Here is a 25554-nt window from a genome sequence, read left to right as displayed (position 1 = left end):
CAAAAAACATCAGCCCCAAGTGTCCCAGCCCAGGCTTCTTATTGTGGAGTCATAAATTAAAGAACCTAAATCAGTTAAGCATTGCAATTTTGAGCAGAGCAATACCTAAGGTGTTGCAATTCTAAGTGGGGCAACACCTAAACACATTCCTTCTGGTCCTTCCCCCCCCCACAAGTAAAGTTGGCAGCAGATCAGCTGCTGGGTATTTGTGTGACTCTACCTCTTTGGATATCATTGGATCAGTCTGCCAACTGGAACACCTATAAAGAGTAATTGGATGGTGCATTTGCTGGTCGGGAGAGGACATACACAGCAGGAAAATGACATCTGTGGTAGTAAGACTGATAACAGCTATTTGGTGCTGGCTGCATAAGGATGTTTCTCGAATCTTTTACCTGCCCGCTGTGCTTTGTCTGACCTACACGGTGCTGAAAGCAATCAAGCTGTATCAGTGGAGAAGGGAGCTGAACAAAGCATTGAAGAGTTTTCCAGGCCCTCCAGTCCACTGGCTTTTTGGCAATGTCCATGAGGTAAGGAAAGAGGTGGGAGTGCAGAACACTTCAGTGGTGGTGGTGAAGACTTAAAGCTCAAATCAAAAAACCAAAAGCAGCTTCCTTCTATAGAGAGACAGCCTGCCTAGTGGTTAGAACACAAGTCTGGGAGCCAGGACCTCCTGAGGTTTTCTCCAAGCTCTGATATAAAGTTGCTATCTAGAATGGAGGGGTGGGGAAGTCACTTAACCTCCTGCCTACTCGTAGTGAAGGAGGAATAATAATGTTTACATTGGTCACTGGTTGTTGAGAGGATAAATTGATAATTATACAATGCTCTGAAGACATTTATGCTCTATAAATGCTGAAGTGTTAGGATTATAATTATATAGATTTTTATAAAGTTACTGCAGGAATTTGGAAGGGTTATAAATTCTCATGTTTCAAGAGATAAGGCAACCAGTAGCTAAGGAAGGCTTGAAAAAAACTATTTGTGTGGGAAAGTTCTTACAGAACTGTTTTTGGCTGGGTATCTTGTAGCATCTTCTGAATCTGATAGTACTGGCTGCTGTTGGAGACAAGATACTGGACTAGATGGACCCACTGGTCTGATCAAGTATGGCAATGACCATGCTCATATGAAGTAAAAGAGAAAAATAGTTAGAGCCACAACTCCACCTTCCTGGCCTCTAGGCTAATATCATTCAGATCTATGTTTCATGCATAATATTGTATAGCATACATTATACAGTGTGTGCTTTCCATTTAAGTAGCCACAGAAGAAACAATCAGATGGGGGCAAGAGGGATTTGAGACAGAAAAACTCTGGTTAAACTTTCAGTAGAAAATAATCTATGAGCAAGTTTATTTATTTACTTATTTTGCATGCTTCCCATTCAGTAATTTCTTTGCAGACATATAAGGTCCAAATTTATGCTTGTGTTCTTAGCTTATAGACACTGAAGGTCAGATATTTACTGAAGTCAACAGGGTTATTCATGTGAGTAAGTGTGAGCCTACTAATGTGAGTAAGGAATGCATAATTTAATCCCCAAGAGATTGGCCACATTGGGGGTTGGATTATCAGTGGCACTGAGCTGGGACAAAGGTGGCATCACATCACCTTTCTGCATCTCTCCGTCCCCAGTCCTGGGGACAGCAGGGGATTGTTTCAGACTCTGGTGTAATTTAGAGCAGTCTTGGGGCTGCTCTGTAATATGCCTAACTGTCTAGGGCCATCTAAGAGCCATCCACCAGCCAAGGATTCCTGAAGCACAGTGTACGCCAGTCACCCCCTTCTTGACCCCAGCAGACCCTCTATCCCAGGGGTCAGAAGCATGTAGCATAAAGGTGTCTATGCCAACCTCTGAGACTTGGAGATCCCCAGCTGCCTTCTTATGTCAGCTTTCTACCCCTCTTACCACCAGAGCGGAGCACGGGGGATAAGGTAAGGGTTAGGGGACTTGCCTTGTGTGAAGCCTCCTGCAGAAATGAAATGGTAAACATAGTATTTTGTCCTTCTTCCCACAAATCTCTGGCCTGGCAATCCTGATCAAGCAGCATGGGCTGTGTTGCAATAGTCTGAAAATGCTAAAGCTAGATCCCTAGAATCCGCCAGGGCTTATAAAAAGCAAACCCAGCAAATTCTTTGCCATTTTGCACTGCTTCTTCTGCTAACTCATTTGACTGTGCGTAGGAAGGACTTGACATGGGATGCTTGAACTGATACAAAGAGAACTGCCAAAATGACTCATTCCTGAATTGTGAGCCATTATTTCAGCTGGAATATTGTGTTATGCATGTGAGTTAGTTACACTGAATGGCAACCGAGTAGCTAGTTTCCTTGCTAGTGTGTTGTACAACAGCTCAAATAACAGAAATTGAGCGTCTGTCCCTCAGTAAGAGATCCTGCTTAGCTCAAGTAGATCGACACCACCCTGTGGTGTCAGTCGTTGCTTTACATTTTGTTTCTTCTCTTTATTTCACACTAGGATAGTTTATCTTCATTGGCACATAGAATAGAATATCAGGGTTGGAAGGGACCTCAGGAGGTCATCTAGTCCAACCCCCTGCTCAAAGCAGGGCCAATCCCCAGTTTTTGCCCCAGATCCCTAAATGGCCCCCTCAAGGATTGAACTCACAACCCTGGGTTTAGCAGGCCAATGCTCAAACCACTGAGCTATCCCTCCCCCCAAAGTTTCAGTTTCAGGTATCTCCACCTCTGACCCCTGTATGCTCTAGGGATGCCCCCTTAGGTCTCAGGGCTCCCGCTGTCACCTCTCTATAAGCAGAGTCTTGCAACTCTGTCCCTCCAGACCATGGTTTCAGGCATGCAGTCCCCCTGCAGTTCACTGCCATTATCCTATAGCACCTGCAGTCTGGAGCTCTCTCTTTCAAGGGCTAGGACAGTGGTTTACCAGAGACCAGGAAGCCATCACAGATATTTAAGGACAAAAGCCTTCCAGAGAAAACATGCAAAACAATTGACACTCTATACGCTTGCTTCAGCTTACCAAGTGTGCCTAGCACCTGGAGACTTTGGCAGGTTCTAGTCCTTCATACCCTGGAGCAGGGGTTGCCATCTTGGTTAAAGGTTCCTGGCAATTGGTTGGATCCAAATGAGGGCCCTCTCAGTCAGTTTAAGCTGACACTTCTCTACAGTTTGTGGGGCCTTTGTTTCCCAGGTGTCCTGAAACAGGCAAAACCAGTTACTTTACCTTTCCGGGGGGGGGGGGGGGGAGGCGAAACTTCAAAGGCCAGGTAGCTGCATAACCAGAACTAGGATTTAGCATTAATCACCCCTTAGTGTGTCCGTATTCCACAAGAATCTCAGCCAGCAAACCAGGAACACACAAACATGTATAAAATGTATTGATACAAAGGCCTATGAATGTTCGATAGACCCATACCCATCTCACACATCTCAATATAAGTCTTCTGAAGTTTCCATGTGTCCAAGGATGGACCCAACCCCCTCACTGTTTAAGTTTCTGCTTCTTGGCATTTCCACAACACCTCACACAAGGCGTTATGATGCCTATCTCGTGCCTAAGCCCCAGTCTGAAACTCAAAGCTGGTGCAGAGAGGTGTTGCCCTGCCTGTCTCAGCTGCAGGGCCTGAGTGGGTAGATGTGCTCTCAGAATGACTAACTCCACACAGTGAAGCTGGGAGAGGGGAGGAAAAGGCAGCCTCTCTTATAACCATTAGCCCAGAGATTGGGGAATTCATCCAGGATATGGGACACCCTGATTCAATCCCCTTCTGCATTCAATCCCTGCCCATGTTCTGCCCCCCTCCTTCCCCCTACCCTGAAGCCGGCGGGAGTTCAGCTCCAGCTGGCAGGCTCCCTGCTAGCCTCCGCACCACATGGTGCCCAGGAAGCAGCCGGTAGGTCCCTCCTCCAGCTCCTATGCGTAGGGGCAGCCAGGGGGCTCTGCACGCTGCCCCTGACCCAAGCGCTGCCCCACAGCTCCTATTGGCTGGGAACCGTGGCCAATGGGAGCTGCGAGGGTGGCACCTGTGCACAGGGCAGCACGCAGAACCGCCTGGCAGTGGCCTCCACGTAGGAGCCGGAGGGGGGACATGTCACTGCTTCCGGTGTGTGTGTGTGTGTGGGGGGGGGTCAGGCACTTGGGACCAGCCTGGGGAGAGTCGGGCCAGTGGCCCGGTGCAGCACTGGGGCCGGCCTGAGGCTGGGGGAGCCAGTAGCTTGGCCTGACGCTGGAGCGGGGGGGCAGCGGCTGGGGCAGGCAGCCTGGCCCGGGGGGGGCGGGGTGCAGCTAGTGAGGTTAGAACAGGTGAGCTGGGGCTCCTCTGGCTGTGGGGAGGGGGGGCCTTGGGAGGAAGGGGCAAGGCCTGCGGGCTAGCCTCCCTGAAGGGGAGGTTCGCCAGCCGCCCATGCACTTCTGCCTCATGAGGAGAAGGGATCTGAGCATGGATTGTCCATTTTTCACATGAGTGCCCTAATGTCTAGGTTACAGAGTCAGTCTCACTAACTCTCTGGCCCAACGCATATTTAATTCTATATCCACACAGAGGAACAGCTTCAATGGGAGAGAATGAGAGACCCCACATCAGAACATCCTAGAATCTAGTGCTTAGGGCCCTCAGCTGGGTGGAGGGAAACCCTTGTTGAAATGCCTTCTCCTCATCTGACAGAGCGGGGAATTGAACCACAGTCCCCCACATCATGAAGGAGTTTCCTAACCACTGGGTTACAGGTTATAAGGGAAGCCTCCTCCTCTCTCCCACTGCCAAGGGGCATTTTGTGTAGAATTAAGTATGGAACATCACTATTCTTGGAAGAAGTAGCTTAGGCCTGTAACTCTAGGAGAGGTTCACAGAGATACGTGCCTCCCTCCAGCTCAGATTGAGGGGCCTAACTCCCCGAGAGATGTGGGGCTTAGAATACACCCCTCTCCTTCACATCTGCTATTGGCTGATTAAGGTGGTTCCGTGCCTAGCATGTTGGCTTTTGTGGATCCCATTCTTAGGGGCTGTCTCTCCCTACGCATCATAGGGAGCCTGGCCACCTAACTCAGCTTTTGTGGATTCCACGGGGTGCCTATTAAGAGTTAGGCATTGCACCACTCAACCTTGCAATGCCTAAGTTTTGTTTGTGGATGTGGACCTTAGTGTTTCTCTGGCTAGAGCTGATCAGGATTTTGAAATGTTGACACAGACACATGAGATAACCACAGCAACATTTTACATTTTAAAAAAAAATTGTGTCCATCTTCCAATCATTGCTATAGCTGCTTGGGAAATTTTGAAAAATTCAATGACAAAACAGGGGGAATAATGTCAAAGCTTTTTACCTGTCCCCTCTCTATCTTACTTTCCTGCCACCTCTAAATCTAAGGTGAGGTCCACACTAAAACATTAGGTCAACCCAGTTACATCATTTAGGGCTGTGAAAAATTCACACCCCTGAGTGACATAGTTAAGACAACCTAATCCCTGGTATAGAGAGTGCTAAGCCAATGGAAGAATTCTTTTGTCAACCGAGCTACCGCCTCTCAGGGAAATGGATTAACTATAGTGACAGGGTTTTTGTAGTCTGGAATTGGGACAGCAATTTAGCACATACTTAAGTCTCAGTAATCTGGAAGTTTTCCGGATTCAGGGCCCTAGACATGATGAAGTTTAAATTCTTTTCCTTATTTTTCTGTGTTTCTGACAAAACCAAAATATATGCCTATGGACAAGAAACCTTCCACTTTTGAGAGATTTGTTTCAGTTTGTCAAACAGGGCAGTATGGAGTATCTCCAGTGATTTGTTTAGAGATCAGGTGCTCTCAGAGGTCTGCCTCAAACCATCACAAAGCAAAACAAAATAAGCAGTTTTGATTGCCCCAAGGCTTCAGTAGAGACCCAGCAAGACAAGCTGGCTCCTTCCGGGTCTCATCTTATCTGAAGAAAGGGCAAAGTTTATAAACTCCTTTATCTCCCAGAATGCCATGCCCCAGCTCAGAAATGCAATTGGGCTGCTAGGGAACTCTGTCTCCTAGCAACCTTGCTCCTCTGAATCCGAGAGGACTATCCCAAGTCAGCCTTGTCCCTCACCTCTGAGGGGAGCTCCAACCCGCTCAGCCTGGGGAACCTCAGCCTCACATTCACCAGTATGTTTTAAGAGGTAAAGCCTGGACCAGGGTAGTGCCACATTTTAAGGGCCAGTGCGCTTCATTCCATCCAGGGCACTCTGTGTCACCCTCTAATTAATTCAACAGTATCATGTATAAATAATTAAAATTGGGATTGAAGCATCACTAGTGGGGGACTGGTGCTTACTGAATGTCCCAGGAGATGAGTGAATCCCTACCCTGATGGGAGGGTGGGGAAAACAGGGTTAACTGGTCCAGAGGTACCCATTGCCAAACAAAACAGAAGCTAGGGAGGGGCTGCAGCCTACGGCCGTAGGAGTCCCACAGATGGCAGGTTGGGGTCCCTGTTTGCACAAAGTGAACCCTCGGACATTTGGAGTGCTGGACTATGGTGACCTGCTGTTACAACAACTAATCATAAATCTATATTGGGGTAGCACCTAGGAGCCCCAGTCATGGACCAGAATCCCATTGTCCTAGGCATTGTTCAAACATATAACAAAAAGACAGCCCCTGCCCCAAAGAGCTTACAACAGGTGGAGATAGACAAACAAGGGGAGCAATAGTTATAATTCATTTCACTATTATGACACCAATGATCAACAGTGTAGGGGCCTGTGACAAAGCTCTGTCCTTGCCTCTGTGGGTCCCATGTTTCCTGGTGGATTTCACTAGCCTCAGAGGCTCACTGTGACCCTCCACGTAACCCTTCTTTCTCTAGAGACAAGGGCCACAGTCTACTGAGCCATTTTCATCATAAGTCAGCAAGGGAAATGAGGAGAAGTTATCCTTCCTTGCACAGTCTCTGTTGTCTCCCAGTCTCAGTGATTAATCAGGGGCAAAGGTGGGAGTGGGGGGGAGTCCGGGCCCACCTTCTACTCCAGGCTCCAGCCCAGGGACCCTAATAGTATCAGCTATGGTAGCTGACCTTTTAGAAACACGACATGTACAATTCCCTAGGCTACTTCCCCCACAGCAGCCTTCACTTCCTCAAGCTCCACTTCACCCTTACCTCAGGGCCTCCTTCCTTGTGCCTGATATGGTGTGTACTACTCAGCCTCTCCAACAGCACTACTTCCTCCCACAGCTCCTGACATGCACACCCTCCTGACTGACTGGGAGGCTTTTAACTTGTTTCAGCCAGCCCCTGATTGGCTTCAGGTGTCCCAATCAACCTAACATTCTCCCTGCCTTCTGGAAAGTTCTTAATTGGCCCCAGGTGTCTTAATTGACCTGGAGCAGCTTCCATTTCACTTAACCTGGTACCAGGGATTTGATTAGCCTGGAGCTAATATATCTATCTCCCACTACTTTTCTATAGCCATCTGGCCTTCCCCTGTCACAGGGCCTCAGAAATCACAGTAGCTGTCCAAGTTAAAAGTCAGCTGAAAAGTCCAATGAGTAAAAAGGGGTGGGAAAAGGGGGGGCTTGGCAAAGGCACATATCAGACACCTAACTTTTGTCTTCTCCTTTGTCATTAACAAAGCTGGCTGAAAATTTGCAGATGGAACATGATTCTGTCACAAAATCCGATTAATCGAAACCTAAACATTCCATAGACATATCAATTTTGACTTAATTTTGTCTAGGGAAAAAAATAAAAATGAAGCCTTTGTTTCAAAACAGTTTTTTTGTTTTGAATTTTTAAAAATATTTTATTTGTATATATTTACATTTTATTTTATATTCTTTTATAAAATAATGTAAACATGCAAAAATAAAATGCAAAATAGAACAATATAAAACATAAACATCAACTACAATGTAAAAAAAAATAAAAAAAATAAAAACAGAAACATACCATTTCGATTTTATTGAAATGGAAACTTTTAATGGACCCCCAAATGATTTTTTCCCCCAAATATTCCATTTCACAGGAGACTTTGAAAATCAGTGTTTCAGTCTGATTCTGAACAAAGATGAATTTTGAATTCACAGATTTTCCCATAAAACAGAATTTTAGGTTCCCAACCAGAACAGGTCATTCATTACTAGTATTTAGTAATCTAGATATTCACTAATTCTTATAGTACCGTAAAAGCACACGGTGCTGTAGAATAATAATCCCTGTCCTTATCGGCGCCATGAAAACGAATGATTTTCCTCACTGACTTTTAAGGAAGCATGATCAAATCCTATGGCACAAGCTAATGCAACAGAGACCAAGCAGAGCTGAGTTTGACCCTTGTCGCAGTAACACCTCCTGGAGTAGGTGGCACTTCAGAAGTTTTAAGAAAAAGGAGGATGGTACATAAGGAACATTAGCTGGGTGCTTGTGCCAACAATGTAGGCAGACAGAAGAGAAGGCACAGAATCAGGAGTGGGTGGTGGAGCCTGAAGGAGCTATCAGGGTAGAAGTGTGGATGAAGTGTAAGAAGCACAAGACAGTGTGGGAGGAGATGAAATTTTAAATGGATGATCCTAACTATGTGTACTTGCAGGGCCAGATTCCCTAGCTGGTGTAAATCAACACTGCTCCACGAAGACAATTTGGACATCACATATGTTTTCGGATCAATGGGCGAGAACAACAACAAAGTCAAAACTCTTGGCATGGATTTTGATTTTGATATTGACTTGAAGGAAACAGATCAAATGTTGAAAGTGTTGTTAATATTCAGCTGTATAATAAATTAGGGGACAATGGATAGAAATTTTTAAAAAGAGTAAATGGGATTGTCGCAGTTCAAGGAAACTGCAATTGTATGCCCCATCTATGGTCCTCCAGGGCACCAACTCTAGGGTCCCAGCTTCTCCGCAGTCACCTCTCTTGGGCAAAAAGAACAGGAGGACTTGTGGCACCTTAGAAACTAACACATTTATTAGAGCACAAGGTTTCAGAGGCACACATCTCTCTGCCTTCTGACGAGAGTATTTTCAGGCTTCACAGCTCCCTGCCTGCACTATGAATTCCCCAGCAAAGGCAGACTGCCTGTTGAGGTCTGCTTTACTTTTCTCCTCAGAGCCGGTAAACAGTGTAATTGCCACAGTTATAAAAAGTTACCACACAGCTCTTTCTAAGCAAGCACATTTATTCTTAAGGTATAAGCATTACAGAGAAAACATATTAAAAACAAACAATAAAAGAACTTACTTGTGTGGTTTACCAGAGGTCACCTCCAGCTCCAACAAGATTTCTGGCTGGTGAACAGTCCTTCAAACCTCACCAAGGGTCACAAGCTTATAACAGTTGTTATCTCAGAACGAGCACACTCATGAATCTATGGTCCCCTCCTTTGTTGAGTTTGGATCTTTGAAGAAACCATGAATGGGTAATTAGTCATACCGGGGGGTTCCCCCTCAGGGAGAAGCTTGCATAACCAGAGTAGATGCATTGCACACACCCATCCTAGAGATTTCCTGGGAAAACTGTTGATCTTTAAAAGTTCATTCTTTTCTTGGCCCACTGTTTTAAGAGTTCTTTGAAGCACAAAACCCTTTCCAAAGTTTACATTAGTCCTGTCTCCCCCTAGAAGTTCGATACCATCCCATAATAATGCATATACATTTGTATTTTCATACAATGAACTCCTAGGATACTTAATTCAATAAGGTTTGCCCAGGATATTGCAGGAAATTGCTATACCTTTCACAGGGATGACTAGGGTAATTATAGGCCAGTCAGTCTGACATCGATCCCAACCAAGATAATGGAGTGACTGATACAGGACTGGATGAATAAAGAATTAAAGCAGGGTAATATAATTAATACCAATCAACATGGGATTATTTAAAATATGTCGAGTTAGTTTGACGGGATCTCTTTTTCTGATGAAATTAAAAGTTTGATTGATAAAGGTAACTGTGTTGATGTAATATACATAGACTTCTGTTAGGCACCTCTGATCTAGACCATACATCATCAAAGGAGCCACACTGATTTGCACCTGCTGAAGGTGCATCCCTGTAGGCCCGTCTACACTGCAAAACAAAACAAACAAACAAACAAAAACACGAAACAGACCACGGCATTGCATTGCAGAATCCGGGTCTACAGGCTGGGGCTCATGCTACTGGGCTAAATATAGCACTGTAGACATTTCTGCTCAGGCTGGAGCTTGGGCTGTGAGACCCAACCCCTTGCCAGGTTTAAGAATCCATGCTGGAATGTCTACACTTCTATTTTAAGCCCTGTAGCATGAACCCCACAAGCCTGAGTCAGTTGACCTGGGCTCTGAGACTTGCTGTTGTGGGGTGCTTTTTTTAAGTGTAGATGTACCCTAAAAGTCTTCATTGTGAGAAGAGACAAAAGAAGGCACATGATTAGGGCTGGCCGTAGATTTTTAATGTGCTTACTATTGTAGGCACCATAGTTTCAAGTGCTGCATTATCCAGCCCATGGCTGAGATTGGTTGCTTTTGCTAAACCCTTACAGTAAGGCACAATTCTTTTATTAAGCTACTAACCACTGCTATCAAATGACATTGTAAATCTGACAAAAACAAAGGCCTTCAAGCCTAGTTCTACCCCCACAGAGGGGTATATGAAGGGAGGTAAATTTTGAAGTGAGACTTTGTGGGTGGAAGATGGAACATTTTAATACTGGAGTGCACTAGGGAAAGAAGTTGTGTGTACTTTGCTTGCTTAAATGTTTGTTCATCTCACTTTCACGGCAATGAATTATTAAATAATAGTTCTTCTATACCAGATAGATCACATACTTTAGATTTTGCACTGTCCGGTGATAGTTATCCATTCTTCTGACATTGGAAATGTTGTCTTGAACTCTACAGGAGAGAGATTTTGGCAAATGCCTGACCTATTGCTTCTGTTCTCTTTTTCCTCCATCATTGTTGCAGTTCACCGGAAGAGGGAAGGATCTGGACAAGGCTTTGGAATGGAGTAAAAAGTACACACGTGCTTTCCCCGTGTGGTTTGGAAAATTTGTAGTGTTTGTGAGCCTCAACGATGCTGATTATGCTAAGGCTGTATGTGCCAGGGGAGGTAAGAGGTGGTGCATTTTGCCTCTGAATGAGAACAACACACTTGTTATCGAAGTCCTCCAAGGTGTGATTCTGCTGAGGCCTGCCAGGAATTGAGTAAGCAAGTGTAAGCTCAGCCCTGATGTATGGCTGTAGCCTTCTGCCTTTTCTCCTTGGGGTTATGGGCTAAGTTCCCTTCAAACTGCTCGGCCGCACAGCAGCCTGTCAAGGGCCGCACAGGCGCTCAGGGCTGTGGCAGAGAGAGACGCCTCTCCCGCAGCCCCAGAGCTGCTGTGGTGGGGAGAGGCTCCTCTCCCCCCAAGCCCAGGTGCTGCTGCAGGGAGAGAGAGCTGAGGGGAGTCCTCTCTCCCGACTGCAGCCCCAGGGCAGCCTTCACCCCAAACCCCTCATCTCTGGCCCCACCCCAGAGCCCACACCCCTGGGTGGAGCCCTCACGCCCCACCCCAACCCTCTGCCCCAGCCCTGAATCCCCTCCCGCACCCTGAATCCCTCATCCCTGGCCCCACCCTGGAGCCCACACCAACAGCTGGAGCCCTAACTTCTCACACCCCAACCCTCTGCCCCAGCCCTGTATTCCCTCCCATACCCTGAACCCCTTATTCCTGGCCCCAGCCCTGAGCCTCCTCCCATACACTGAACCCCCTCATTCCTGGTCACAACTGAGAGTCCACACCCTGAGCCAGAGCCCTCACCCCCCGCCAACTCTCTGCCCCAGCCCTCACCCGCCAACTCTCTGCCCCACCCCTCACCCGCCAACTCTCTGCCCCAGCCCTGAGCCACCTCCCACACTCTGAACCTCTCGGCCCCACCCCCACTACACATCACCTCCATATTGGGGCACATAACAAAATTCATTCCGCACATGCATGGGAAAAATTAGAGGGAACATTTGTTATGGGTCTTGAGTTCACCTTTCAGGGCACCTGGTACCTCCACCCAAGGAAACCCCTACTAGTGCAGAGAACATAGGGGGCTTGTCCCTTCAGAAAATATTTCACACACAATATCATAAAGAGGAATATCAGTCAGAGCACACACAAATAAAATAGCTATCACAATTCCCAGGTAATAAAACAGTAACTATTGATTAGGTATGGGGAACTGAGACTAAGGGGCAAAGGAAAAAGGGATCAGGATAACAAAAGACAAAACCAACAATACATAAAATCCACCCCTTCCAACATATACAGCCACTAAAAGCCACCCTTTGGGCCCAGCACCTGCCTAGGTAAATAGTGAGTTAAGAATCATCCTTTGATTGGTGTTGCAGCACTGAAGTTGGTGACTGGCTTAAAACAAAACAGCAGAATAAATAAATAAGGATGTTCTTATGAAGTATCCACCCCAAGGATGGCCAGATCATCCTTGTTGCTCTCTGGTCCGGATTCCAATGTGCAGGTAGGTTGGCTCTTGGTAGCCCGACCATGACTCTCCACATTACTGAGTGTCCCAAAAATCCCATAAAATCCTCCCTTGGATAGGAATGTGGAGGGCTGAAAGGTCCTCCCTGGCTGCGACGTTTCTCTCCCTGCTACACTCCAAACACAGCCAAAAAACTGAAAGTAAAACCAAACACCCTGTCTCGTGGTGCTGCCTCATTATGGCTGGTTCTGGTTGTGTGGCTAGCCAGTCTGTCTCCTCTGCCACCAATTGCTGCTGCGATTCAGGGGCAAGTCCAGTAGATGCTCAGTATAGCATTTCAGAAGCACCCTCTCCAAAGGAGTTACATGAGGAGAGTTAGGGGAGGTAACAGGTGAGGATGGATGATTTTATGTATGTGTTTATAGAGGGTTGAGCAGTGAGGCAGCAAAAATTGCAAATGACACAGTTATTTAAGTTAGTCAAAACTAAATCAGGCTGTGAGACACTTCACGTGAATCCAACCAAGCTAACTGAATGGGCAACACAATAGCAGATGCAATGCATTGTTGTTAAATGCAAAGTAATGCATATTGGACAGAAAAAAAATGAACTACTCATCCACCTTCCAGGGCTCTAACTTAAGTGTATTACAGAGCAGTCTACACTATGGGCTCCATTTTATTTCCTCTCTCTCCACTGCTGAAGTCCCTTCTTTGGCTGCTTCTGCCTCTGTCGGCTGGAGTCTCTGGCTGGCTTCTCTGCAGTTTTGCAGTAACAATAATAGCAACTTTAGCTTTCCAGGGAGCTCCATCCATTCTGAGTTCTCCAAACACAATGTCTCAGAGAGATCCCTAGCCCAGACAGAAAATGTGAAACTGTCCAATGACCATGGGTCTGTATACAACCACATATTGCTACCTAGCTCTGAAGCAATTCCCTAGGGTATTTCTCTACCATAGAAATACCACAGTAGCTAGGGTGCATCACCTTTAGCATATCCAGAGACAATAAACCGTTCTGAACTGTGATGGGGGAGAAGGTTGCGGGGGACGAGGGTTCACAGTGTTAGTACAAATGGTCCTTTTATTTTAACGATATAGGCTGGCCCTGTACAATGTTCCTATTCAGCTCTAGACCTACAGTATCCTTGGTCATTGTAGTCTTGTGTCTCTTCTTCACGTAGAGACTTTCACATTGTGCTGAGTTATTTATTATATGCCGTCCCCCCATTATTTTAATATCCCAGAGACAAAGCACAGAGGGGGAGCAACATTCCTTTCTATATGTACGGTACAACAGGGGGTTACAGTTCAGGGCTAGTTGCACCTCTGTCTCCTCTTCTGAATGTACCCTCTTCCAGGTGGCTTCAAGCATTCACCTCTAGGGCAGAATCCTGTGATTCTCCCACTCTTAGACCAGGGTACTAGACTGTAGCACCCTGTGTACAAACTGTGCTTATCCCAACAGATCCTACTGGACTCGGTACCTACAGTTCTTCCCTCTGGGATCTAGTGGCCAGCAGGGGATAGAAGATCCAAACCAGCCTTCTTAAACAAAGTATTGTTTAGTTCTAACAGTAGGAACACAGTATGACAAGGGAAAAGGTTTCTAAAACAAAAAAAGGCCTATATGTATGTTCATCTTACCCTCCTTGCCTTGGTAGGCACTCTAGACAGCCTAAGGTCTGGTGGGCAGTTTCTCCCCCTTAACCATCAGCTAAACCCATCTCCCCCTTCCTAGGCTGATTCAACCTGGGGGAATGGAGATAACATATCACCCTTACGAGTCCTAGGTGAAGTGAGCTGTAGCTCACGAAAGCTGATGCTCAGATAAATTGGTTAGTCTCTCAGGTGCCACAAGTCCTCCTTTTCTTTTGCGAATACAGACGAACACGGCTGCTACTCTGAAAGGTGTGTGTTAGTGAGCTCGTATCTGGACTACTGTCTGTCTTCCTGGGTGGTTTCCCTGAACAAAGCTCAGGCAAACATATGGAGCCCCTAGTATTCTAAGGGCTTGTCTAGATGGTGAGTTAGTGCTTGGCAAACTGGGCTGTAAATCTACAGCGCGTTAGTGTGTTGCACATTAACTAAACTAAAAACAGTTCTTACTGGAGAGCAGGTCAATATGTGCTAGGGAACTTTTAGCACATGGTTGCACCATCCAGATGGACTGTTAGTGCACGGCATGCTAGGAATGCGTCAGCCGACTGCACACTAGCGCGCCACCTAGACAAACCCATAGATTAAAGGCAACTCCACACCCATCACTACAGGTCTGCAGCCAAGCTGTCTCGGGATATGAATGACCAATGTAATCAATCAATGTGGATCGAACCACTAACACAAAGCTTTTTTTCTCTCCCAATCACGATTTTGCAGATCCCAAGGATAATATTTTCTATCGCTACGTACTCCCATGGATTGGTATGTATAGTCTCGCTTTTAGCCATGAATAATGATACGGAGAAGCTACTCCACCAGCTGAGTCCCTGTGTTTCCATGATTGCAAAGCAAGGCTCTTTCAGGTTGTTTCAATGCACAAAACCTCCCGGGGCAACTTCATCCCTTATTCTGACTATTCATGTTTATTACAGCAGTGCCTAAGGCAGGGCCAACCGAGTGAGGGGCCCCATTGTGCTGGCACTATTCAGAGTGTGAGATGGGATGGAGCTGTTCAAATGAGTAGAATTACAACATGTCTCCCTGCTTTTGGGTCTCCCTGCTTTTGCTCTCCTGCCTTAACGGTTTGTTTAGCAGCTGTCTGAAGTGTTTATGTTGTCTGGGATTTTTAAGACCTGCATTCTTTAATTCATTTCCATTTTAAAAGCTATCCAGTGTATTAAACATGAAAAGTAGCTTGCAGAGGAGCTGATTCACTGCAGCAATTGCCTCTCTAGTGACGGTCACTCTGACCCAGAGGCGATCTGCCTCTTCCTGCCACTCAGCCTGCGAGCCAGGTCATGGTTTGGTCACACCCCTTCTGGGGTGACAGAAAGTCCAACGAATTGAAGTCCGGTGTCCTTACGTCTGGTCCTCAGTCCCAAATCTCAGCCTCAGTGTCCACTCCTTATACCCTTTCCCCAGGGCTTTCAATCAGCCTGATCCCCGTATGTCAGGGGTTCAAGCCACCTTCCCTGTGGCTAGTAGGGAAACCCAGATCCACCATCTACACTGGGCTCCAGGCCAGGAACCCTGGGATAAGCAGCCAAGGTCTGCTCCCTCAGACACCTTGCTGCTGCCTCCCTGGACTCCTTCCTGCCTTTTTCTCAGTCCCTTCTTCGGTTCTTTGTACCAGTCAGCTCCTCCCATGGTTTCTCCCCAAGAGGCCCAGTTCCTGCCAGTGCGTCAGGGTCAACCATAGGAGCTTGCTCCAATCACGTGTCTTACCCCCACCCTCCACCCACAGGCTTTGTCCTCACCCTGAAGGAATCTTCTTGCTCCCCTCAGGTCTCTCTGCTCTCTACTAGGAAGAGGGTGACTGCAGTCTTACAATAGGCTAATGGTACCAGGGGAAAGCCTATAATAGGGTAGTGATGGGAAAACCCACCTTGGAGATAAATATTCACATGAAATGAGATTTTGTAAGGCATTTACCTTGAAACTAGCAAACAGGATAAACCGTAGTGATTGGTGAGGGTGCGAGGGAGACGCTGAGGTTTGGTTTGGAGACACATTCAGAAGCTGCTTATCTGAACCTCTTTCACTTAGAAGAAAGACAGGCTGGAGATTTTGCAAGAAGAAACGACCTCATTAGAGTCTGGTCCTTTCTTCCAGCTGAGCCAGAAATACCAGGTGCGCAGCATTCCCCAAACTTGAACTGCGTAGCTCCTAATACTGTTGATCGTGGACACAAATTACTTGAGGCTTAGGCATTGGTACAGAAATAATCAGATTGCGTTGACTAATAGGCTGAATTTTTTCATTTGGAACTTTTTTCAATGAGAAAAAGGCCTTTCTTAAATGAAAATTTTTGTGGCTATATATGTTTTCTTGAAATTTTCTGAATTTTTGACAAAGCCCACAAACCAAAAACATTTCGTTTTTCAAAACTGGAAACCTACCCCTTTTTTAATTGTAGGGGTTTTGGTTGTCCCCCACCCTTTTCTTTCAGTTTTTCTCTGCCTCCCCTCCTTTTCACTGGGAAAAAAGAGGGGAAATGGGGAAAAACACTAAATCTCCAAAAACCAAAAAAAATGGTTTTGGAAAAGCAAACATTTTCCTGTTATCAGTTTCCATTTTTTCTTCAAAATAAATCAAAAGATTTTGAATATTTTTTGCAAGGAACGTAGAAAAAACTAAATTATCCCCCCATCTCCTCCCCCCTCCAGCCCCCCACCAAATACCACTTTTCTGAGCAGCTCCCTTCTCTAGTGACGTAAATCATCTGATCTTTGTTGCCTGTGTTTCTCTAGGGAAAGGATTACTGACCTTACAAGGGCGAAAGTGGTTCCAGCATCGTAAACTGCTGACTCCTGGATTTCACTATGGGGTTCTGAAACCTTATGTGTCATTGATCACCAAATCTACTCAAGTGATGCTGGTAGGAACTGCTGTTGCTATTGTCATCACCTGTACTTTGTTCTTTTCCAACTTTTATGCTAAAGGCAAAGCCTTTCTTGCCATTTCTTCGCTGTTTTCTTGGCTTCTCTGCCTGCATGATGTACTATTTGAAGGACATATCGGGCGATTCACTTCTGTCTTGAATGCTACGACATAGTTTACACTTGCGTAACATGTTTCCAGATCAGAATTCTCCACTCACTCACAATGGTGGTAGCATTTTACATCTTTTCTGCACTCACTTTGAACAAACATAAATCACTAGAGAGCTTGTACAGCAAGCCCTACATCACCCTCCCAACACACCCACTTGAAGCCCCAACATGGAGGTGGGGTGACCAGAGAGGGTTTTCCAGAGAGCATCTGTGCTCCAGCAGTCCCCTGCTGCTCGTATAGTTCCTTGGGATATGTTCCAGTTGAAAGCAAGTTAGAGCAGCCCTGAGTCTATAGGTCAAACCAGACCCAGGACCAGGGGAGTGCACTGGCTCCATGCTGCAGATGAATGCGAACCCCCCCTCACAGGCCCCTTCCAATCTACTCTGGGGGGAAATTCCCTCCCAACCCCAACCCTGGCAATCAGTATGACTCTGAATGCATGAGAGAGTCAAACCAGCCAGGCATCTAAAAAGAGGATTCTCTGTACCACCTCAGAGCACTGGTCCACCCTGTCCAATGCCCTGTCCCAAGCGGTGGCCAGTCTCTGACGTTTCAGAGAAAAGTGGGAAAACCCCTCAGTATTCATCTGGCCAATTGTGCACCAGGAAAATTATTCCTTCCTGACCCCAGGAGGCAAATGACTGAAGCCCTGAAGCATCCAATTTGATTATAGTCATTCTCTTAATACAGAGATGCAAGTGTTATGAGCATGTTGAGGGCAATGCAGGCAATCCTGTTCTCCCCATGGCCAGTGAAGAAAGGAGATGAACAGGGGGACCCAGAGATTCACAGATCCTGAAGCCAGAAGGGACTGCTACGAACATCCATTTTACCCCATTGCACACACAGGTTCCAAGTGATGGCAAATCCACCCCCAACACTGATAAGCTGTTCCAGTGTTTAGGAAATCACCTAACTTCAATTTTCAGCTCCCAGGTCTTGTTATGCCTTCCTCAGCAAAGCTGAAGAGCCCCACGCCATCAGATATCTTTCCCACACATAAGTACCAATTCACAGCGTTAAGTCGCCTCTCAGCCTTCTCTCTGATAAGCTGAGTGGGCTGAGCTCCTTAGGTCTCACATTGGAAAGCTTGTTTTCCAGCTGCCAGGTCATTTTTGTGGCCTTTATTTTGAACTGTTTGACTAACACCTGAGTTTTTTGTTCTCACTCTTCCCTTTCTGTCTGCTTGCCTTTGCCTTAGTTTTCCCGTTTCCCCTTATGAATAACTTTTTCCTGCCTTCTTCCATATAAATCTGCCCTCTGCCCTCCTCCATTTCTTCCTCTTCCCCCTTCCTTTCTCCCCCAATTCACTTCCATTGGGCCCTACATTCTCCTCTTGTCAGGGGACCAGCGGGGGTCCAAGGTGCCGCTTGGCTTCAGGGCAGCAGTGCCTGGGCAGTGGGAATCTAAGAGGGCGCCTTTTCTAGTAGTAGTAAGTAGTGAGAGTCTCAGGAGTCTCCCTCTTTCTGGAGGTAGCCGTGCCTAGTGACAGGAGTCCAGAGGGCTGCCTTCTCTGGCACTGGTAGTGCCTAGCGGCAATAGACCAAGGAGCTGCCCTCTCTGGCAGTGGTATGGCCCAGTGGCAAGTGCAGGGAGAGGAGGGGAACCCGGTCCCACCCTACTACACCATGTTCTGAAGCAGGCCCTTCAAAACCCATTACCCCATTGCAGGGTTCAGGTCTCCATATCCCCAAGCACGTCCCCCGGGGTCGCTTCCTACCCTTCATCCTTACTCTGGTATCTCTTCCGCTGGTTGCAGTGCATCATCCCCTTCAGTGCCTATGGTGAACTGCGCTTCTGTGGTGTAGTCAGGATTCTCAGCCTTGGCGGTCTGTAGTCCTGTTTGCTTCTCAGCAGAAGCCTGCAGTGTATGTCCGCTTTCCTCCTCAGCCAGCCCAGACTGGGCTGAGCTGCTTCCTTTTATATGCTCCCTCCACTGGAAGTGTGCCCAGCAAGGGCGAGGGGGAGTGGCCTCTTGGGCCCAAAGCAGTTTGTTAATCCCTGTGTCACCAGTGCGGGGTTGCTACACCCAATCACACCTCCTCTGCTAAATTCCCCCCCTGCCTCACCCTCCGGAGTAATCAGGAGAGGGGAAAGGAGTTCACAGGGCCATTTTGTATCCTGGTACTATTAACCCCCACTATTCAAAAATCGTAATCAGGTCAGTCAAAATCATAAGATTGGATTCACACTCATGAGATTAAAACAATAATAAATAATAGTAATAAACGCTGTGAATCTTTGAATGAATCCAAGGCCAGAAGTCACCTTTAGATCATTTAATCTGATCTCCTGTAGAAAATAGGCCATAGAATTTCATCCCATTCCTCTGGTATTGAGCCCCGTAACTTGTGTTTGGCGAAAGCATCTCTTCCAGAAAGACACTCAGTCTGGATCTGAAGACATCAAGAGATGGAGAAGACACCATTTCCCTTGGTAGTTTGTTCCCAGAGTTAATCACTATCACAGTTAAAAATGTGTGCCTTAGTTCTGATCTGAATTTGTTTGGCTTTAGCTTCCAGCCATTGATAAACTGGGTTCTTTTTATTTGCCCTCTGGTCTCTGAACTCTTTTGAGTGCGCTTGGGCCACATTTTCAAGCCTTTCTCTGTAATCATGAGAGCTATGAAAATGAAAAGCTGAAATTTTCATGCACTCACATGACTCCAGGAGCTGGCGCTTTAAGAGAAACACCAAATATCATGATACGCATAATAAAATCATGAGTGCTGGCAATACTAGTTCTCTTGATCCTTTAACTGGGAAGTGGAGGGAAAGGTGGTGGTGGTTCAGGAACTCTCTTCTGTCTTCCTCTTGGAGCTGGTAGGTGGTAAGGTTAAGAACGTAAGAAGAATATCAAGTGATCCATCCTGTGTCACCCATTCCCAGCTTCTGGCAAACAGAGGCTAGGGACACCATCCCTGTCCATCCTGGTTAACAGCCACTGGTGGACCGAGCCTCCAGGAATTTATCTAGCTCTTTTTTGAATCCTGTTATAATCTTGGCCTTCACACCATCCCCTGGAAACAAGTTCCACAGGTTGACTGTGCAGTTTGCTTGTTTTAAACTGCCCCCTATTAATTTCATTTGGTGACCCCTAGTTCTTGTGTTATGAGAAGGAGTAAATAACACTTCCTTATTTACTTTCTCCACACCAGTCATGATTTTATAGACCTCCATCGTATCCCATCTTAGTTGTTTCTTTTCCAAGCTGAAAAGTCCCAGTCTGATTAATCTCTCCTCATATGGCAGCCATTCCATACCCCTAATCATTTTTGTTGCCCTTTTCTGAACCTTTTCCAATTCCAGTATATCTTTTTTGAGATGGGGCGACCACATCTGCATGCAGTATTCAAGATGTGGGCACACCATGGATTTATACAGAGGCAATATGATATTTTCTGTCTTATTATCTATCCTTTTGCTAATGATTCCCAACATTCTGTTTGCTTTTTTGACTGCCACTGCACATTGAATGAATGTTTTCAGAGAACTTTAAAATCCAATCTTTAAAAAAGGGAAGAAGGAGGATCCTGGGAACTACAGGCCAGTCAGCCTCACCTCAGTCCCCGGAAAAATCATGGAGCAGGTCCTCAAAGAATCAATCCTGAAGCACTTACATGAGACGAAAGTGATCAGGAACAGTCAGCATGGATTCACCAAGGGAAGGTCATGCCTGACTAATCTAATCGCCTTCTATGATGAGATTACTGGTTCTGTGGATGAAGGGAAAGCAGTGGATGTATTGTTTCTTGACTTTAGCAAAGCTTTTGACACGGTCTCCCACAGTATTCTTGTCAGCAAGTTAAAGAAGTATGGGCTGGATGAATGCACTATAAGGGGGGTAGAAAGTTGGCTAGATTGTCGGGCTCAACGGGTAGTGATCAATGGCTCCATGTCTAGTTGGCAGCCGGTGTCAAGTGGAGTGCCCCAGGGGTCGGTCCTGGGGCCGGTTTTGTTTAATATCTTCATAAATGATCTGGAGGATGGTGTGGATTGCACTCTCAGCAAATTTGCGGATGATACTAAACTGGGAGGAGTGGTAGATACGCTGGAGGGCAGGAATAGGATACAGAGGGACCTAGACAAATTGGAGGATTGGGCCAAAAGAAATCTGATGAGGTTCAATAAGGATAAGTGCAGGGTCCTGCACTTAGGACGGAAGAACCCAATGCACAGCTACAGACTAGGGACTGAATGGCTAGGCAGCAGTTCTGCGGAAAAGGACCTAGGGGTGACAGTGGACAAGAAGCTGGATATGAGTCAGCAGTGTGCCCTTGTTGCCAAGAAGGCCAATGGCATTTTGGGATGTATAAGTAGGGGCATAGCCAGCAGATCGAGGGACGTGATCGTCCCCCTCTATTCGACATTGGTGAGGCCTCATCTGGAGTACTGTGTCCAGTTTTGGGCCCCACACTACAAGAAGGATGTGGAGAAATTGGAGAGAGTCCAGCGAAGGGCAACAAAAATGATTAGGGGTCTGGAACACATGACTTATGAGGAGAGGCTGAGGGAACTGGGATTGTTTAGTCTGCAGAAGAAAAGAATGAGGGGGGATTTGATAGCTGCTTTCAACTACCTGAGAGGTGGTTCCAGAGAGGATGGTTCTAGACTATTCTCAGTGGTAGAAGAGGACAGGACAAGGAGTAATGGTCTCAAGTTGCAGTGGGGGAGGTTTAGGTTGGATATTAGGAAAAACTTTTTCACTAGGAGGGTGGTGAAACACTGGAATGCGTTACTTAGGGAGGTGGTAGAATCTCCTTCCTTAGAAGTTTTTAAGGTCAGGCTTGACAAAAGCCCTGGCTGGGATGATTTAATTGGGGATTGGTCCTGCTTTGAGCAGGGGGTTGGACTAGATGACCTCCTGAGGTCCCTTCCAACCCTGATATTCTATGATTCTATGAACTACCCACAGTGACTCCAAGATCTCTTTCTTGAGTGATAACAGCTAATTTAGACGCATCATTTTGTATGTATAGTTGGGATTATGTTTTCCCATGTGTCTGATTTTATATTTATCAACATTGAATTTCATCTATCATTTTGTTGCCCAGTCACCCAGTTTTGTGAGATCCCTTTGTAATTCTTCACAGTCTGCTTTGGACTTAACCATCTTGAATACTTTTGTATCATCTGCAAATGTTGCCACCTCACCATTTACCTCTTTTTCCAGATCATTTTTGAATATGTTGAATAGGAATGGTCCCAGTACAGACCCCTGGGGGAAGCCACTATTTACCTCTGTCCGTTCTGAAAACTGACCATTTATTCCTACCCTTTGCTTCCCGTCTTTTAACCAGGTTCTGATCCAGGAGAGGACCTTCCTTCTTATCCCATGACAGCTTACTTTGCTTAAGAGCCTTTGATGAGGGACCTTGTCAAAGGCTTTCTGAAAATCTAAGTACATTAGATCTCCTCGATCACTCTTGTCCACATGCTTGTTGACCCCCCTCAAAGAATTCTAGTAGATTGGTGAGGCATGATTTCCCTTTACAAAAACCATGTTGACTTTTCTCCAACAAATTATGTTAATCTTTGTGTCTGACAATTTTGTTCTTTACTATAGTTTCAACCAGTTTGCCCGGTATTGAAGTCAGGCTTACCGGCCTGTAATTGCCTGGATCACCTCTGCAGCCCTTTCTAAAAATTGGCATCATATTAGCTATCCTCCAGTCATTTGGTACAGAAGCTGATTTAAATGATAGGTGACATGTCACAGTTAGTAGTTCTGCAATTTCACATTTGAGTTCCTTCAGAACTCTTGGGTGAACACCATCTGGTCTTGGTGACTTATTACTGTTTAGTTTATCAATTTGCTCCTCTAATGACACCTCAATCTGGGACGGTTCCTCAGATTTGTTACCTAAAGAGATTGGCTCAGGTTTGGGACTCTCCCTCACATCCTCAGCCGAGAAGACCGATGCAAACATTTCATTTAGTTTCTCCGCAATGGCTTTACTGTCCTTGAGTGCTCCATGGTTTCCATGTAAAGTGCTGCATGGAGGAAACCATTTGCAGCACACTACAACTTTTATTCATTCTACAAAACTCAGGAACTCTGCTACATATTCTTGAGCAGCATCTATTGGCACTTCATCTATTTACTAGCTACTTACATTTCTACAGACATCTCTCTTTTATAGAGCACTCCTGTAACAGTAAGGGGGAGAACTCATGGAGAAGAGGCTGTAGAGGGTGCCTTTCCTCCCATCGGGAGTTACTACTGCTGCATCTAGTGTCCAGAAGGCTGGGAGCGCAACAAACTCCCCTGCCAGGCATTCTGCTACTCCCACTTCAGATTCCCCTGACTGGTGAGTCCTTACCTCATCAGTTAAGGACAAGGGGGAGCACTGGTGAGCAGTCTCCCCATGCTGAGGAGAGAAGAAGGGGATCTCTTTTGCTGCTTTCACCAGAAAAATGAGAGACAAAGCTGGAAGTGTAGGCTGGGAGAAGCTGTGAAAGAACTTGAAATCTAAATACGCTGTCGTAGTATAATCAAGACATTTGACTTACATTGGAGACAGGGGATAGAGAGAAATAATTCTGGCCTCTCCACTATATATCAGGTACAAATACAGATCTCATTTATATTTTGACTTTAAACCCTTCCACTCCCTGCTCCTCCAAAACTAGCTTTGCTAATATTTGATTAACAGAACACTGTGTAGTCCTCCCTTTCCCATATTTCACAAGTAGATTTTAAATTTTAACCACCCAGAAGGTAAATGCAAATGTGACTGATCCCCTTGGGCCAACAGGGGGGGTTGAACTGGGAACCTTCAGAGTCAAAAGCATGTACTGTAAACAGTCAAGATAAAGGATTAACCCACAAAGTTAGAAGATGTAGCACAGTCATTGTACCAATCAGCCACCTGAGGGGGTCAACAACCTACTCTCCCGTGGTGTTAGGTATATCGACTGCTCTGTGTAAGCTCGAAAACTCATCTCTCTCACTGTGGAAGTTGGTCCAATGAAAGTTATTACCTCATCCACCCTTGTTGCTTTAGCATCTAGCAAGGCATTTCTGTCCCATCTCATTTCCCGTCTCCTTCCTGCATTAGGATAAATGGGAACATCTGATCACTCAGGAGAAGTCGGTGGAGCTCTTTGGACATGTCAGCTTGATGACTCTAGACAGCATCTTGAAATGTGCCTTTAGTCACGAGAGCAACTGCCAGATCGACAAGTCAGTACACGGGGAAGACCTGGGCAAAAATTTTTGGATAAATAATTTGTTTGCCAAAGACAGCAGTTTTGGTCGACTCAAAACTATTTGCGAATATGACACAAATAGTCACAAAACTGCTGGAGGGGGTGGTGTGGTGCTGTTGCGATAACCCTCCTCCCACACCCTTTATAACCTTTAGCCCAGCAGTTCAGATATTCTGAGACTCTGGTTTGAATCCGCCTCTAGAAAATTGACTTTTTTGATTCACTGGAAAGTTTTGGATTCAGTTCAACCTAAACTGAATATTTTATTTTATTTTTTAGAACTGCCTTCAAACCAAAAAGTCAGTTCTTCTCCCAGCTCTAACTGGGAGCTTTATGCAATGTTATCCGGATAGACCGCTGCCACGAACTCACTGTTTAGGGATAGGATATTGCAACTTTGGGATTCATGGTGACTATGTTACATCTCTACCACAGGCAGAAAAGTTATATACTTTGCTAAATGCCATTTAAATCCTTCTACATACTTTTCTTTCAGGGAGAATTCCTACATCAAATCTGTCTGTGAAATCACCTTTCAGATAAATTACAGGATCTGGTACCTCCCATATCAGATTGATTTCATCTATTGGCTCAGTCGTGATGGACGTCGATTCCAGAAGGCCTGTGACATGGTGCATCTCCAAACAGGTATTTCTCAATGTTCTTGTCACTGTCTTTCTCTGAAACTTGCGGAGAAGGGCAAAAAGCTCTTTAGAGAAAATCTAACTCCCACTGAAACCAATGAGAAGCGATCAGTTGACTTCAACAGGCGCCAGATTGGTGCTTTGGTCTCCATGACTCTCAGTATAGCAACAAAGTCTTCTGTTGATCTATAGACATTGTATAGATGTGCAAGCTTCCCACATATTGCACTGCCAAGGTGCCTCACTCCTCTTCTGGGGAGTCCACCTTTAGAGGTGTGAGGGAGGTGCACTCTTCATGGACCCTTGGCTTCTTTGATAAGTCTGCCATCAAAGGTGTTATGTGAGTTGGACACCTGATTGCACCTTCCAGTCATTACCTATCGGGGCTGGATTTGAGCTGACCTTCCCCTAAATTCGAATTATGCAAACTCAAATGTAGTGAGAAATAACTGTGGAGCCAACTGGGTAATGGAATGAGAGCGATCCCATTCCCTCCCACATAGATATAAGAAAGCACCGAGTAGAGTCCTTCTAACAGGCCTCTGCTTCTGCCCTGCATCCTATAGCACCCATACTGAGTGAATC

The 25554-nt window shown here is 45.9% G+C and overlaps 1 protein-coding gene across 1 annotated transcript in view; it reads left to right on the top strand.

The window, feature by feature from the left end:
• Positions 1-306: 306 nt before the first annotated feature.
• Positions 307-25554, top strand: part of LOC311524806 (cytochrome P450 4B1-like) — a 44893-nt gene continuing 19645 nt past the window's right edge. The window contains exons 1-6 of the mRNA XM_084636330.1: positions 307-530; positions 10894-11038; positions 14778-14822; positions 16811-16938; positions 24175-24299; positions 24822-24973. Of these exons, the coding sequence (XP_084492456.1) occupies positions 321-530; positions 10894-11038; positions 14778-14822; positions 16811-16938; positions 24175-24299; positions 24822-24973 (805 nt within the window). The 5' untranslated portion in view covers positions 307-320. The remainder of the gene's footprint in view (positions 531-10893; positions 11039-14777; positions 14823-16810; positions 16939-24174; positions 24300-24821; positions 24974-25554) is intronic.

Source organism: Lepidochelys olivacea, assembly GCF_965140295.1.
Source record: "Lepidochelys olivacea isolate rLepOli2 genome assembly, chromosome: 8".
In the NCBI taxonomy this organism is placed as follows: Eukaryota; Metazoa; Chordata; order Testudines; family Cheloniidae; genus Lepidochelys; species Lepidochelys olivacea.
The sequence above is the reverse complement of the archived record's forward strand: the minus strand, read 5'-3'. Positions and strand labels throughout refer to the sequence as shown.